Source organism: Oncorhynchus nerka, linkage group LG26, assembly GCF_034236695.1.
Source record: "Oncorhynchus nerka isolate Pitt River linkage group LG26, Oner_Uvic_2.0, whole genome shotgun sequence".
NCBI lineage: Eukaryota > Metazoa > Chordata > Actinopteri > Salmoniformes > Salmonidae > Oncorhynchus > Oncorhynchus nerka.
In genome coordinates this window covers 27344116-27361129 of record NC_088421.1, presented here as the reverse complement: position 1 = coordinate 27361129, position 17014 = coordinate 27344116, and the positions used below count along the sequence as shown (strand labels likewise).

The following is a 17014-nucleotide window of genomic DNA, read 5'->3' as shown; positions in this document are numbered from 1 at the left end:
CTTCCAGACTCATATTAAACATCTCAAATCCAAAATTAAATCTCGAATCGGCTTTCTATTTCACAACAAACCCTCCTTCACTCACGCCGCCAAACATACCCTAGTAAAACTGACTATCCTACTGATCCTTGACTTCGGCAATGTAATTTACAAAATAGCCTCCAACACTCTACTCAGCAAACTGGATGCAGTCTATCACAGTGCCATCCGTTTTGTCACCAAAGCCCCATATACCACCCACCACTGCGACCTGTTTGCTCTCGTTGGCTGGCCCTCGCTACATATTTGTCGCAAGACCCACTGGCTCCAGGTCATCTATAAGTCTTTGCTAGGCAAAGCTCCGCCTTATCTCATCTCACTGGTCACGATAACAACACACACCCGTAGCACGCGCAGCAGCAGGTATATCTCACTGGTCATCCCCAAAGCCAACACCTCATTTGGCCGCCTTTCTTTCCAGTTCTCTGCTGCCAATGACTGGAACGAATTGCAAAAATCGCTGACGCTGGAGACTTATATTTCCCTCACTAACTTTAAACATCAGCTATCTGAGCAGCTTACCGATCGCTGCAGCTGTACATAGCCCATCTGTAAATAGCCCATCCGATCTACCTACCTCATCCCCATATTGTTTTTACTTACTTTTCTGCTCTTTTGCACCCCAGTATTTCTACTTGCACATCATCATCTGCTCATCTATCACTCCAGTGTTAATCTGATAAATTGTAATTACTTGCTACTATGGCCTATTTATTGCTTTACCTCCTCATGCCATTTGCACACACTGTATATAGACTTTCTTTTTTTTGGACTGTGTTATTGACTGTACGCTTGTTTATTCCATGTGTAACTCTGTGTTGTTGTTTGTGTCGCACTGCTTTGCTTTATCTTGGCCAGGTCGCAGTTGTAAATGAGAACTTGTTCTCAACTAGCCTACCTGGTTACATAAAGGTGAAATCAAATTTAAAAAATAAAATAAACATTTAAAATATGATGGCAAAAAAACATGACTGTAAAGAATTCATTACAACAAAGGACTTAAGTTACAAACTTTCTAACAAATGGAACTCTGGAAGAAATGAAAAAAACTCATTTGAGTAAATGTGGGTTTTGACACTCTTATGTAGGTGTCATAATCAGCCATAAAATAATTAAATATATGTCACAACAGGTGACATATATGGGTCATGACAGTGTTATGACCATATTATGACAGGTTATGACAAGTTATGTCAGCTGTTATGACATATGATGACATGGTCCGGACCATCATAACGGTCCTACCAAGAGTTGCTGAATATCTTCTCATCTTTAGAACAGAAGCCTACACATCCTGTGGGTTTGCAGGATCGGGATAGAAGACCACAGCACTTTCAGTGAGATATTAACCCATTATTGTCTGTCTGTGTATGTGTGTGTTTCCAGAGAGGCTGCATAGACTTCGCCATTAATGCCAAACCGTTGACGCGACACATGCCTAAGAACAAGCAAAGCTTCCAGTACCGCATGTGGGAGTTTGTGGTGTCGCCGCCATTTGAGTATACAATCATGGCTATGATCGCGCTCAATACTATCGTACTGATGATGAAGGTACAACAAGCCTGGACACCCTGATTATATCACTTCATATATACCCTCACTTCACTCACACACATATAACTTAACACGGAAGTCTCTCTCTCTCTATATATATATATATATATCTATCTATCTATCTGATTTAACTAATGTTTCTGCCTCTGTGTGTGCTAACCTGTGTGAGTGTCTCTATCTGTCTTCATATGTGTCTTCCTCTCTGTCTGTGGTTGTCTGTGTCTCTGTGTGTGTTTGGATGTGTCTTCCTCTCTGTCTGTGGTTGTCTGGGTCTCTGTGTGTGTTTGTCTGTGTCTCTGTGTGTGTTTGGATGTGTCTTCCTCTCTGTCTGTGGTTGTCTGTGTCTCTGTGTGTGTTTGGATGTGTCTTCCTCTCTGTCTGTGGTTGTCTGTGTCTCTGTGTGTGTTTGGATGTGTCTTCCTCTCTGTCTGTGGTTGTCTGTATCTCTGTGTGTGTTTGGATGTGTCTTCCTCTCTGTCTGTGGTTGTCTGGGTCTCTGTCTGTGGTTGTCTGTGTCTCTGTCTGTGGTTGTCTGTGTCTCTGTCTGTGGTTGTCTGTGTCTCTGTCTGTGGTTGTCTGTGTCTCTGTGTGTGTTTGGATGTGTCTTCCTCTCTGTCTGTGGTTGTCTGTGTCTCTGTGTGTGTTTGGATGTGTCTTCCTCTCTGTCTGTGGTTGTCTGTGTCTCTGTGTGTGTTTGGATGTGTCTTCCTCTCTGTCTGTGGTTGTCTGTGTCTCTGTGTGTGTTTGGATGTGTCTTCCTCTCTGTCTGTGGTTGTCTGTGTCTCTGTGTGTGTTTGGATGTGTCTTCCTCTCTGTCTGTGGTTGTCTGTGTCTCTGTGTGTGTTTGGATGTGTCTTCCTCTCTGTCTGTGGTTGTCTGTGTCTCTGTGTGTGTTTGGATGTGTCTTCCTCTCTGTCTGTGGTTGTCTGTGTCTCTGTGTGTGTTTGGATGTGTCTTCCTCTCTGTCTGTGGTTGTCTGGGTCTCTGTGTGTGTTTGGATGTGTCTTCCTCTCTGTCTGTGGTTGTCTGTGTCTCTGTGTGTGTTTGGATGTGTCTTCCTCTCTGTCTGTGGTTGTCTGTGTCTCTGTGTGTGTTTGGATGTGTCTTCCTCTCTGTCTGTGGTTGTCTGTGTCTCCGTGTGTGTTTGGATGTGTCTTCCTCTCTGTCTGTGGTTGTCTGTGTCTCTGTCTGTGGTTGTCTGTGTCTCTGTGTGTGTTTGGATGTGTCTTCCTCTCTGTCTGTGGTTGTCTGTGTCTCTGTGTGTGTTTGGATGTGTCTTCCTCTCTGTCTGTGGTTGTCTGTGTCTCTGTCTGTGGTTGTCTGTGTCTCTGTCTGTGGTTGTCTGTGTCTCTGTCTGTGGTTGTCTGTGTCTCTGTCTGTGGTTGTCTGTGTCTCTGTGTGTGTTTGGATGTGTCTTCCTCTCTGTCTGTGGTTGTCTGTGTCTCTGTGTGTGTTTGGATGTGTCTTCCTCTCTGTCTGTGGTTGTCTGTGTCTCTGTGTGTGTTTGGATGTGTCTTCCTCTCTGTCTGTGGTTGTCTGTGTCTCTGTGTGTGTTTGGATGTGTCTTCCTCTCTGTCTGTGGTTGTCTGTGTCTCTGTGTGTGTTTGGATGTGTCTTCCTCTCTGTCTGTGGTTGTCTGTGTCTCTGTCTGTGGTTGTCTGTGTCTCTGTGTGTGTTTGGATGATATTTGTCATATTCCTTCATGCATTTATTTCTGTCTCTGTATTTGTGTTATTGTGCATTTCTGTGTACTTGTGTATGTCTATGTGCATACATCTGTATATGCATGCATATGCAAATATTTGTGCATGTGTGTGTGCATGTGGGTGTGTGTGTGTTTGTGTATGTGTGTAGTATGACGGAGCCTCTCCGGCCTACGAGGCTGTGCTGGCCAACCTGAACATCGTGTTCACCTCGCTGTTCTCCATGGAGTGTGTGCTCAAGATCATCGCCTTTGGAGTGCTGGTAAGTGTGTCACACACGTCTTCCAATGATGATAGAAATTAATTTTAGATGTAACTAACTAACTGACTAACTACATATAACTAACTAACTAAGCAATCTATCAATCTAACATGCCAAAGCTTGCCCTCAAAGTATAGTCCTAGTATAGTATAGTCCGATCTGAGAATGTAACTAATCAGCTAGCTAACTACATGTAACTAACTACATTGAATCTAATGATCTGTCTATCTGTCTCTCTATCTACTATCTACTGGTAGTATGTGTGTAAATGTATAGAGATTATTATTGTTTTTCCCAGTTAATAACCTGTGTACTGTAGCAGTCACCTGGGTATTGGGAGAGACAAATGGCTATAGGGGGAGGGATGGGTGAGAGGAGAGTGAAGGAGAGGAGAAAGGCACAGAGGAAAGGTTTTAGGAAGAGTGGTGGGAAGATATATGGATAAGAGGGGGAATAATTAGAGGAGAGAGAGAGATAAAGAGAGAGAGAGAGTGCGAGCGAGAGAGTGCGAGCGAGAGAGAGAGAGAGAGAGTGCGAGAGAGAGAGTGCGAGCAAGAGAGAGAGAAAGAGGGAGAGAGAGAGAATGCTTTTAGATTTAAATAACATTTATTGGGTCTGGGAACCCTCAACACAATAAACACTCAAACAAAACCGTGGTTACACATCAATTAAAAACACAACACCAAATCTTCCTCCACACTAACTCTACACAACAGCCTCTGAATACCCCATATACTCACTCATAAACAGATCAATGTTGTTAACCATTTTGTAATAGTCAAACTCAACCCTCAGTCTCGCTGCCAACATCCCCTCCAGCATTCCCACCACACCCGCAGACCCTTTGTCCCCAAATACTGTTATTTCGTGTCTTCCATATTGCTAATGTAGCTGCCCCTGACACAAAATTAAGCAAGAGAACTACACCCCTTCGACTAAACCTGTACTTTGGCCCAAAATATAAACTGTTGAGAAGAGAAAACCTCTCCCAGAGCAGAGAACCAGCTAGTGATCAGGTCAGTCATCCCGACCAACCTGGGACACTGTAAGAACAGATGTGCCAGAGTTTCAGACTCTGTTGAGTCTAAAAACATAAACACCTGTCGCCGAAAAGACATAACCTGTTTCAAAGCCGGGTGTTTGAAACGACATAACCTGTTTCAAAGCCGGGGGTTTGAAACAACATAACCTGTTTCAAAGCCGGGTGTTTGAAACAACATAACCTGTTTCAAAGCCGGGTGTTTGCAACCCAATGGGACAATCTTAATTGATCTTGCAAACTTTTCAAACTGCAATAACTCGCGCTTCAATAGCTCATTGGGAATAAACGACGGTACGTTCGAAATCGTTACCCTTGTTGACGGAGAAAAAAGCTGCGGAACTTGAATAAACATAGCTTTAAGAAGTACGCCATGCTCAACCATACGATCTACAAGACACTCTTCTTTAAGAAATACCACCACCGCTTTATTCATCCGTGACGCATAAGCAACATTCTCGTATCCTACCTTCTCTCCTACGGCGGCCAGAAACTCCTCCACAGTGACAGGATCTTCAGTAACACACCTAAAGCCCCGCTGAAGTGACAGGGGCGACGTCCCCGTGTGGGTCACCATCCCCGCCAAAACCAGGGCAATTCCGACAAATACAATATACTTAATACTACCACAAGAATAAAAACAATAATAACCTTAATCATGCATAGAAAAAGGCAAACCACCAAGAAAAGGAAACTCCAGACAACACTCGCACTCGCTCATACAATTCCCAGCATGCACCAAACACTCCCAACATGCAGAGAGAGAGAGAGAGAGAGAGACTAATAAAAAGAGAGTCAAGGATTTTAGGGATGGTAAAGATTTAGTGGAACAGGAACAAAGAGGACACACACAGGTAAATACACACAGGTAAATACACACACAGATCAATACACACACAGACATACAGTGGGGAGAACAAGTATTTGAAACACTGCCAATTTTGCAGGTTTTCCTACTTACAAAGCATGTAGAGGTCTGTAATTTTTTATCATAGGTACACTTCAACTGTGAGAGACGGAATCTAAAACAAAAATCCAGAAAATCACATTGCATGATTTTTAAATAATTAATTAGCATTTTATTACATGACATAAGTATTTGATACATAGGAAAAGCAGAACTTAATATTTGGTACAGAAACCTTTGTTTGCAATTACAGAGATCATACGTTTCCTGTAGTTCTTGATCAGGTTTGCACACACTGCAGCAGGGATTTTGGCCCACTCCTCCATACAGATCCTTCTCCAGTTCCTTCAGGTTTCGGGGCTGTCGCTGGGCAATACGGACTTTCAGCTCCCTTAAAAGATTTTCTATTGGGTTTAGGTCTGGAGACTAGCTAGGCCACTACAGGACCTTGAGATGCTTGTTACGGAGCCACTACTTAGTTGCCCTGGCTGTGTGTTTTGGGTCGTTGTCATGCTGGAAGATCCAGCCACGACCCATCTTCAATGCTCTTACTGAGGGAGGAGGTTGTTGGCCAAGATCTCGCGATACATGGCCCCATCCATCCTCCCCTCAATACGGTGCAGTCGTCCTGTCCCCTTTGCAGAAAAGCATCCCCAAAGAATGATGTTTCCACCTCCATGCTTCACGGTTGGGATGTTGTTCTTGGGGTTGTCCTCATCCTTTTTCTTCCTCCAAACACGGTGAGTGGAGTTTAGACCAAAAAGCTAAATGTTTGTCTCATCAGACCACATGACCTTCTTCCATTCCTCCTCTGGATCATCCAGATGGTCATTGGCAAACTTCAGACGGGCCTGGACATGCGCTGGCTTGAGCAGGGGGACCTTGCGTGCGCTGCAGGATTTTAATCCATGACGGCGTAGTGTGTTACTAACTGTTTTCTTTGAGACTGTGGTCCCAGCTCTCTTCAGGTCATTGACCAGGTCCTGCCGTGTGGTTCTGGGCTGATCCCTCACCTTCCTCATGATCATTGATGCCCCACGAGGTGAGATCTTGCATGGAGCCCCAGACCGAGGGTGATTGACTGTCATCTTGAACTTCTTCCATTTTCTAATAATTGCGCCAACAGTTGTTGCCTTCTAATCAAGCTGCTTGCCTATTGTCCTGTAGCCCATCCCAGCCTTGTGCAGGTCTACAATTTTATCCCTGATGTCCTTACACAGCTCTCTGGTCTTGGCCATTGTGGAGAGGTTGGAGTCTGTTTGATTGAGTGTGTGGACAGGTGTCTTTTATACAGGTAACGAGTTCAAACAGGGGCAGTTAATACAGGTAATGAGTGGAGAACAGGAGGGCTTCTTAAAGAAAAACGAACAGGTCTGTGAGAGCCGGAATTCTTACTGGTTGGTAGGTGATCAAATACTTATGTCATGCAATAAAATGCAAATGAATTACTTAAAAATCATACAATGTGATTTTCTGGATTTTTGTTTTAGATTCCGTCTCTCACAGTTGAAGTGTACCTATGATAACAATTACAGACCTCTACGTGCTTTGTAAGTAGGAAAACCGGCAAAATCGTCAGTGTACATGCCTAGTGAAAATGCACAGAGTATGGTGCTTTAATTAGTTCTGTCCTAATGCACAGAGAGTATGGTGTTTTATTTAGTTCTGTCCTAATGCACAGAGAGTATGGTGTTTTATTTAGTTCTGTCCTAATGCACAGAGAATATGGTGTTTTAATTAATTCTGTCCTAATGCACACAGAGTATGGTGTTTTATTTAGTTCTGTCCTAATGCACAGAGAGTATGGTTATGTATGTGGTTCTGTCCTAATGCACAGAGTGTATGGTGTTTTATTTAGTTCTGTCCTAATGCACAGAGAGTATGGTGTTTTAATTAGTTCTGTCCTAATGCACAGAGAGTATGGCGTTTTAATTAGTTCTGTCCTAATGCACAGAGAGTATGGTGTTTTAAAAAGTTCTGTCCTAATGCACAGAGAGTATGGTGTTTTAATTAGTTCTGTCCTAATGCACAGAGAATATGGTGTTTTATTTAGTTCTGTCCTAATGCACAGAGAATATGGTGTTTTATTTAGTTCTGTCCTAATGCACAGAGAGTATGGTGTTTTATGTGGTTCTGTCCTAATGCACAGAGAATATGGTGTTTTATTTAGTTCTGTCTTAATGCACAGAGAGTATGGTATTTTATTTCGTTATGTCCTAATGCACAGAGTGTATGGTGTTTTAATTAGTTCTGTCCTAATGCACAGAGATTATGGTGTTTTAAATGTTTCTGTCCTAATGCACAGAGAGTATGGTGTTTTAATTATTTCTGTCCTAATGCACAGAGAGTATTGTGTTTTATTTAGTTCTGTCCTAATGAACAGAGAGTATGGTGTTTTATTTAGTTCTGTCCTAATGCACAGAGAGTATGGTGTTTTATGTGGTTCCGTCCTAATGCACAGAGAATATGGTGTTTTATTTAGTTCTGTCCTAATGCACAGAGAGTATGGTGTTTTATTTAGTTCTGTCCTAATGCACAGAGAGTATGGTGTTTTAATTAGTTCTGTCCTAATGCACAGAGAATATGGTGTTTTATTTAGTTCTGTCCTAATGCACAGAGAGTATTGTGTTTTAATTAGTTATGTCCTAATGCACAGAGAGTATTGTGTTTTATTTAGTTCTGTCCTAATGCACACAGAGTATGGTGTTTTAATTAGTTCTGTCCTAATGCACATAGAGTATTGTGTTTTATTTAGTTCTGTCCTAATGCACAGAGAGTATGGTGTTTTAATTAGTGCTGTCCTAATGCACAGAGAGTATGGTGTTTTAATTAGTTATGTCCTAATGCACAGAGAGTATTGTGTTTTATTTAGTTCTGTCCTAATGCACAGAGTATGGTGTTTTAATTAGTTCTGTCCTAATGCACAGAGAGTATGGTGTTTTAATTAGTTCTGTCCTAATGCACAGAGAGTATGGTGTTTTAATTAGTGCTGTCCTAATGCACAGAGAGTATGGTGTTTTAATTAGTTCTGTCCTAATGCACAGTTTGGCTGCAGGCTTATACATGGCACCCAACAAAGGGCTTCTACTGCAGCAGCAGTCACAATACAGTATGTACCACAATCCTGTCATCCCTTCTCCTTTTCAGCCAACCAGCCAGCCAGCCAACCAACCAACCAACCAACCAACCAACCAACCAACCAACCAACCAACCAACCAACCAACAAGCCAACCAACTAACTCTCTTTCTCTCAGACTCTAGTCATATATGTTGCTGGAATGACTTCAATATGGCATAACTGGCGTTAATTTGATCTCGTCTAATCTATGGCCTGTTGCCGTCTGACACTGACTCAACTTTTTTATCCTTTCTCTCATCAATCTCTTTCCTTTCTTTCTTTGTTTCCCTCCCTTCCCCTCCCTCTTTCTCTTCTGCCCACAGAATTACTTCAAAGATGCCTGGAACATTTTTGACTGTGTGACAGTCCTGGGCAGCATTACAGATATTTTAGTGACTGAGCTCGGGGTAAGTGAGGAGGCAGGGGGAATTAACAGTGGGAAAGGGAAATGGTGTGTCAGCAAGTTCAGTGGAATGAGTGGGAGAGTGACAGAGGCAGAGAGAGAGAGAGGTAGAGAGAGAGAGAGGTAGAGAGAGAGAGAGGCAGAGAGAGAGAGAGGTAGAGAGAGAGAGAGGCAGAGAGGGAGAAAGAGAGAGGGAGAAAGAGAGAGAGAGAGGCAGAGAGAGAGAGAGGCAGAGAGGCAGAGAGAGAGAGAGGCAGAGAGAGAGAGAGGTAGAGAGAGAGAGGTAGAGAGAGAGAGGTAGAGAGAGAGAGAGGCAGAGAGAGAGAGAGATAGAGAGAGAGAGGTAGAGAGAGAGAGAGTGAGAGTAAGGGGAAGAGAGAGGTAGAGAGAGTGAGACAGGCAGAGAGAGAGAGAGAGGCAGAGAGGTAGTGAGAGAGAGAGAGAGGGGGGGGCAGATAGAAAGAGAGCAGGGGCACATAGAGAAGCAGAGAGAAAGGCAGAGACCGTAGTGTACAGGATCTTGCATTGCTCAGTGAAGCATGAACATATTTTGAAAACCTTACATAATTGTCCCAGTTGGTGGAGAGCAGAGCACAGAGACCTGGATCATGGTAGCCCAGCCACCACTGACAATACTCAGGAGACTAATACACACACACACACACACACACACACTCACTCATGCACGTACACACACAGACTACTCTACTAATCTGCTAGGCAACCTGACAGCCAATCAAATAACCAACCTCAAAACAATCTGGCCAATCGGACTGTTCCTCTAGCCAGGCAACCACTTAGCAACCAGTTGGATAGTGAAAAATGATAGCCAATGAGGTAGACACACTAGTTATTCAGGCAGGTAATGTGGTGTGTGCGCATGTGCGTGCGTGCTTGCGAGTGTGTGTGTTGTAATGCCTTTATAAACCATATTATGAAATATGAATATTGTTTTTGAATGTTGTGTGTCTCTGAGACAGTCCTGACAGCTATACCTTTGTTTCCAGTAAAAATTCTATCAACCCAGGTCCTGGAGAGCTATATGTTTTATAACCAGCCCAGCACCAACAGATCTGATTAAAGGTTTAACTCCTCATCGGGACCTTGATTGGTTGATTGGTTGAATCAGGTGTGTTACTGCTGGGCTGGAACAAAAGCTTGAACATCATGTAGCTCTGCATGACAAAGGTTGGTGACCACAGGCATAATCATAGAAATGAAATCAGATTACATAATATCTTAGTAGTGGCAAGAGGTTTTCCTGACTACATGACTTGAACTAGACCCTCATTTTTCCTGTCAGTTCTTATGGTGAGGAAAAACTCCTGTCCCCAACTATGCTCTATAAACCGTCCTACCAGGTGTTACTGGCAGTGGATGTTAATGGCATAAGAATCAGTTGGAATTGGTTCCTCTTCTCTAAACTGACCTCAGACCAGTCCGAGACACCATTTGATCAAGAGGGACCTTTGAACATGAAAAAGCAAGCCCTGTTCTTGGATCAGTCCAGTGGTAGTCCATCAAAGCAGCCTTTAATTTGGGTCAGCTCAAATTAAAGCTGTAGTTGCCATTGCGCTGATTCAAACACACGACTTGACAATCATGTTCATTTTCCTCGCAGTCCAATGGAAGCTTGTTAGTGTGTGGATGTTAAAAGTAATCTCATGTTAGGAGTAATCTCATGTTAAAAGTAATCTCATGTTAGGAGTAATCTCATGTTAGGAGTAATCTCATGTTAGGAGTAATCTCATGTTAGGAGTAATCTCATAATATATTTTTTTGAACTTCATCTGTTTCCTAGTCGTTGATATCCCTGCTGTTGTATGTATGGAGGCAGTGTTATGACTGAACTGTTGTATGTATGGAGGCAGTATTATGACTGAACTGTTGTATGTATGGAGGCAGTGTTATGCCTGAACTGTTGTATGAATGGAGGCAGTGTTATGACTGAACTGTTGTATATATGGAGGCAGTGGTATGACTGAACTGTTGTATGTATGGAGGCAGTGTTATGACTGAACTGTTGTATATATGGAGGCAGTGGTATGACTGAACTGTTGTATGTATGGAGGCAGTGTTATGACTGAACTGTTGTATGTATGGAGGCAGTGTTATGACTGAACTGTTGTATGTATGGAGGCAGTGTTATGCCTGAACTGTTGTATGTATGGAGGCAGTGTTATGACTGAACTGAACTCAGTAATAATGAGTGTACATAATGACGATTCATTTCCTGTTTTATCTTTTTTTACATGCTTTCTTTAACTCTACGCTACTTAATGGCAACTACTTCGTCCCTCTCCCTTCTGACGAATTCATCCAATCAAAATGCACTATGTGTCCATCCATGAAACCTGTCCTGGCCAATCGCACTCTTTGTTAAATCAACCTCCAAAAATGCCGCTATAAACCATGTCATCTGCAACATCCACATGTAGATGGTTTGTACTTTTTTGGAGATACTTTAATTACTGCATCCATTTCCTGGTGTGGCTGTGGTGATGCATGTTGCTCGACTCCTCACCCTGGCAGTGACCCCTGACCTTTGATCTCTGACCCAGGTTTGACAAGATGACTCGACTGACCTCCTGCTCCCAGTCACCGGACAGAGACATTCGACCAATCCCAAATGGACTACCGCTTGTATAGATCTAAAAGGATCAGATAGGATTTAGCTAATATTCCACCTAGCCTATCTGGATGGGTTCGTTGTCAGATTACTGATACCAATCCAATGCTTTCAGATCTACACGTGCTAGACCTAGAGGGGCTTGAGGTCAATTTGGAATTGGCCAATAGTCATTGTCCTAATACCCTTCACGTTCTGATTTAATACTGTTCAAATGCATCCTTCCTTCCTCCCTTCCTTGAAGTGATCACAGCTCTGATCTGACTGATCTGATCCAAAATAAAGGAACCACTTGAGTAAATGAGGCTTCTGGCAGCTCTGTTATGGTGTGGGGTGCCTTTTCCTGCCATGGTCCACTCATCCCTTTAGAGGGCAAGGTCAACGGCAATAAATACACAGCCTTTCTGAATGCTCCCCTTCAACCTTTCTGTCTTGATGGGAGTGACCTCTTCCAGGATGACAATACCCCCATCCACAGGGCACGAGTGGTCACTGAATGGTTTGTTTAGCATGAAAATGGAGCGACGCCTGAGACAGGAGTAATGGCATTGTCTCATGGAAGAATGGCATTGCATCCCTCCAATAGAGTTCCAGACACTTGTAGAATCTATGCCAAGGCACATTGAAGCTGTTCTGGCAGCTCGTGGTGGCCCAACACCCTACTGCAACGCTTTACGTTGGTGTTTCCTCTATTTTGGCAGTTACCTTTATGTAGCTATGTGGTGGAACTCCTGCTCTCGCTAATCTGATCATGTTCGATCAGTGATTATTTCAAGGAGAGAAGGAAGAACAAATGTGTTGTAAAAGTATTCTATCAGATCTGTGGTAATGTAGGAAAGGAACGGAAGCTGGTCAAGCCTATTACAGCCTGGACAATACTCTCACAATCACTAGACATGCACCACTGCTTACATTCCTTAAAAGCAATCACACACACACACACACACACACACACACACACACACACACACACACACACACACACACACACACACACGCTAGTGTCTGTGAGAGCCAGGGGAGTAAGGTGTGACAGGAGTACACAGAGTGACTGGGTCTAAAGCTTCACCCATGGCGGACTGGGCTACGGTGCATGCTGCCCCACTGCATGTCTCTGGCAGGGATGGCACACACGTATACTACTCATAAACACATAAGTTAAACGCACCCAGAAAAATACATGGACACTGACCTACACACACATAGACACACACACAACAGTACATAGCCTAATAAATACACCCACATAGGCTTGTGTTGCAATGCCATAGTGAACATGCTCTTGATGGGAGCTGAATGTGCCTACTGCCAAGCCCTCTCTAACCCAGAACCCTTCCCTTGGTAGAGGGTTGAAGGACCATGCACATCATAGGACCGTGAGCATCACAAACATAGTTTACAGTAATCAAATAGGACAGTGAGCATCACACACATAGTTTACAGTGATCAAGTACAGTTTTATTTCTGTAGTGGTTTTTACAAATGCTTTCACCATTAAGTGTGTAATAATTTGAGCAAGACGAAGTCGTATGATTCGCCCTATGAATATGGAGTTATAGTAATGCTATCACTGTTATATCAACATTAGAACTTTGTAACAATTATATTTCTAAATATCATCAATATATTTGCAGTTTGTCCTTCAACCCAGAACCCCACTCCCCTCCCCTTTCTCTGACTGTGATGCAAAAATGGTTGGGTTCAATTCCATGTAAATACTGTTATTTCAGGAGGTGATTTGAAATTCAGGAGTCCTCTTAAAGCAACAGTGGACAATTTTCAATTTTATTAATTTAATGTTGTCTCATTTTATCCCCTGAATTGAGTGAACTGAAATGGAATCGAACCTGACTTTATAGTGTCACAGGACTAAAACGAGCCAATCCCTTGTGGAGGAGAGCTGTCAGCTTTGCTGCGTTGCGTTGACACGTGGTTAACTTGCTGTGATCTAGCTAGCTCCATATTGTGCGGTGGTGCGTTTGCCTTGAGGATCAGTGCATTTGGTTGTATTTACAATAAAAATGGTTCCCTGCACCCACTACCACTACTACTACTACTACTACTACTACTATCTACTACTACTACTACTACTAACTACTACTACCACTAACTACTACTACTGCTGCTACTATTACTACTACTATTACTATTTACTACTACTACTACTACTACTAACTACTACTACTACTAACTACTACTACTGCTGCTACTATTACTACTACTATTACTATTTACTACTACTACTACTACTACTGCTAGTACTGCTACTACTACTACTACTACTCATACTACTGCTACTACTACTACTCAAATCAAATCCAATTGAATTTATCACATGTGGCAGGTAGCCTCATGTGGGGGGCGGCAGGTAGCCTAGTGGTTAGAGCGTTGGGCCAGTTACCGAAAGGTTGCAGTTAACCCCAGGATTCCCGGGTAGGCCGTCATTGTAAATAAGAATTTGTTCTTAACTGACTTGCCTAGTTAAATAAAGGTTACATAAATACAATTAAAATTAAAAACATGCACTGAATACCGTGAAATGCTAACTTACAAGCCCTTGACCAACAATGCAGTTCAAATAGAGTTAAGAAAATATTTACTAAATAAACTAAAGTATTTTTTTTTTTAATAAGTAAAGAAAATTACAGAACTATAAAGAGGCTATATACAGGGGGTACTGGTACCGAGTCAATGTGCGGGGGTACAGGTTAGTTGAGGTCATTGTGAATGTTGCCCTGTTTAAAGGTCTTACTCAAATCAGCTGTGGAAAGTATGATCCCACAGTTGTCTGGAACATCTGGTGCTCTCAGTCATGCTTCAGCGTTGCTTAACTCAAAGCGAGCATAAAAGGCATTTAGCTCGTCTGGTAGGCTCGTGTAACTGGGCAGCTCGCGGCTGGGTTTCCCTTTGTAGTCTGTAATATTTTTCAAGCCCTGTCACATCCGATGAGCATCAGAGCCGGTGTAGTAGGATTCAATTTTGTACTTCCACTTTGCCTGTTTGATCGTTCGTTTGAGGGCATAGCGGGATTTCTTATAAGCGTCTGGATAAGTGTCCCACTCCTTGAAAGCGGGAGCTCTAGCCTTTAGCTCAGTGCGGATGTTGCCTGTAATCCTTGGCTTCTGGTTGGGAAATGTACGTACGGTCACTGTGGGGATGTCGTCGTCGATGCACTTATTGATGAAGCCGGAGACTAAGGTGGTGTACTCCTCAATGCCATTGGATGAATCCCGGAACATATTCCAGTCTGTGCTAGTAAAACAGTCCTGTAGCGTATCATCCACATCATCTGACCACTTCCTTATTGAGTGAGTGACTGGTACTTCCTGCTTTAGTTTTTGCTTGTAAGCAGGAATCAGGAGGATAGAATTATGGTCAGATTTGCCAAATGGATGGCGAGGGAGAGCTTTCTATGCATCTCTGTGTGTGGAGTAAAGGTGGTCTAGAGTTTTTTTCCTCTGGTTGTACATTTAACATGCTGGTAGAAATGAGGTAAAACAGATTTAAATTTGCCTGCATTAAAGTCCCCGGCCACTAGGAGCGCCGCTTCTGGATGAGCATTTTCTTTTTTTGCTTATAGCCTTATACAGCTCGTTGAGTGCGGTCTTAGTGCCAGCATCAGTTTGTGATGGTAAATAGACGGCTACGAATAATATAGATGAGAACTATCTTGGTAGATAGTGTGGTCTACTGCTTATCATGAGGTATTCTATCTCAGGCGTGCACTACCTTGAGACTTCTTTAATATTAGACATCGCGCTCCAGCAGTTATTGACAAGTATACACCTCTGCCCCTCGTCTTACCAGACGTAGCTGCTCTGTCCTGCCGATGCATGGAGAAGCCATCCAGCTCTATATTATACATTTCGTCATTCAGCCACGCCTCGGTGAAACATAAGATATTACAGTTTTAATGTGCCGTTGGTAGGATAGTCTTAATCTTAGATTGTCCCGTTTGTTTTCCAATGATTGCATGCTGACCAATAATATGGAGGGTAGCAGTGGTTTATCTACTCTTCGGCAAATTCTTACAAGGCACCTTGCCCTCCTCCCCCTTTTCTCCGTCTTTTCTTCACACTGATGACGGGGATTTGGGCCTTGTCTTGACAAAGCAGAAAAAATCTTTCTTCAGTTCGAGGTTAGTAATCGTTGTACTGATGTCTAGAAGCTCTTTTCGGTCATTAGAGACGGTAGCAGCAAATTATGTACAAAATAAGTTACAAACAATGAGAAAAAAACAAACAAAATAGCACAGTTGATTAGGAGCCATCCCCTCCTGCGCCATTATATCTGAGCATTGTGGGTCCTACTACTACTACAAACTACTACTATTTCTACTACCACTACTACCAGCTACAAACTACTTTGACTACTACTACCACTACTACCAACTACTACTACTACTTCAAGCTACTACTACTACTAATACTAGTACTACTACTACTATTACTACAAACTACTACTACTACCAGTACTACCAACTATTACTACTACTTCAAGCTACTACTACTACTAATACTAGTACTACTACTACCACCACTACAACCAACTACTACTACTACTACAAACTAGTACTACTACTACTACTTTCTACCTACTGCTACTACTTACTGCCCAATTGGGTGACAATGGTTAGGTTTTGAATATATGATTTTCCTTTCCCCTGTATTGATTCCCTTCTTCTAACTCCTTGGATATGCCCGAGCCTGCTACAAGCCTTGCATTTTTTTGGTTTGGTTTGCATCTGATTCCAGTTCTGTTTGGTTGATTTTCTGTTGGTTTTGAATCCTCCTCAGTTTGGTTTTGAACTTTTCCCCTGCTTTTATGGTTTGGTTTGTTTTAGGACAGGAAATAGTTATCTAACATTGCATGGCAAGTGATAAGCTTCTCCTCTCTACCCTGTACCTCCTTTTCTCCACACTTCTCTCCCTCTATTTGTCCCTGCCTCTTCCCCCTTTTTCTATCTCTCCTTCTTTCTACCCCTCACCCCTCCCATTTCTCTCATTCTCTCTCTCTTTCTCTCTCTCTCTCTCTCTCTCTCTCTCTCTCTCTCTCTCTCTCTCGTGTGTCTGGTCATACTGTGGGTGTTATAGAATAACTTCATCAACTTGAGTTTCCTGAGACTGTTCAGGGCTGCCAGGCTCATCAAACTGCTCCGGCAGGGAGAAACCATCCGCATCCTGCTCTGGACCTTTGTTCAATCCTTCAAGGTAATGCCACACACACACACACAGAGAGAGAGAGAGAGAGAGAGAGAGAGAGAGAGAGAGAGATAAGCTTTGTGGGGACTTATGAGAATACACCCACACAGACCCTAGTAGTAGCATTGTGGAGACCTATGACAGAATACACACACAAAA

At 42.8% G+C, this 17014-nt stretch overlaps 1 protein-coding gene across 1 annotated transcript in view; it reads left to right on the top strand.

Annotated features, from left to right (window-relative positions):
• The window catches only part of LOC115127199 (voltage-dependent P/Q-type calcium channel subunit alpha-1A-like), a 119000-nt gene that overhangs the window by 25636 nt on the left and 76350 nt on the right, over nucleotides 1-17014 (top strand). Inside the window, exons 11-14 of the mRNA XM_065010342.1 lie at nucleotides 1426-1590; nucleotides 3448-3558; nucleotides 8946-9029; nucleotides 16748-16864. Of these exons, the coding sequence (XP_064866414.1) occupies nucleotides 1426-1590; nucleotides 3448-3558; nucleotides 8946-9029; nucleotides 16748-16864 (477 nt within the window). The remainder of the gene's footprint in view (nucleotides 1-1425; nucleotides 1591-3447; nucleotides 3559-8945; nucleotides 9030-16747; nucleotides 16865-17014) is intronic.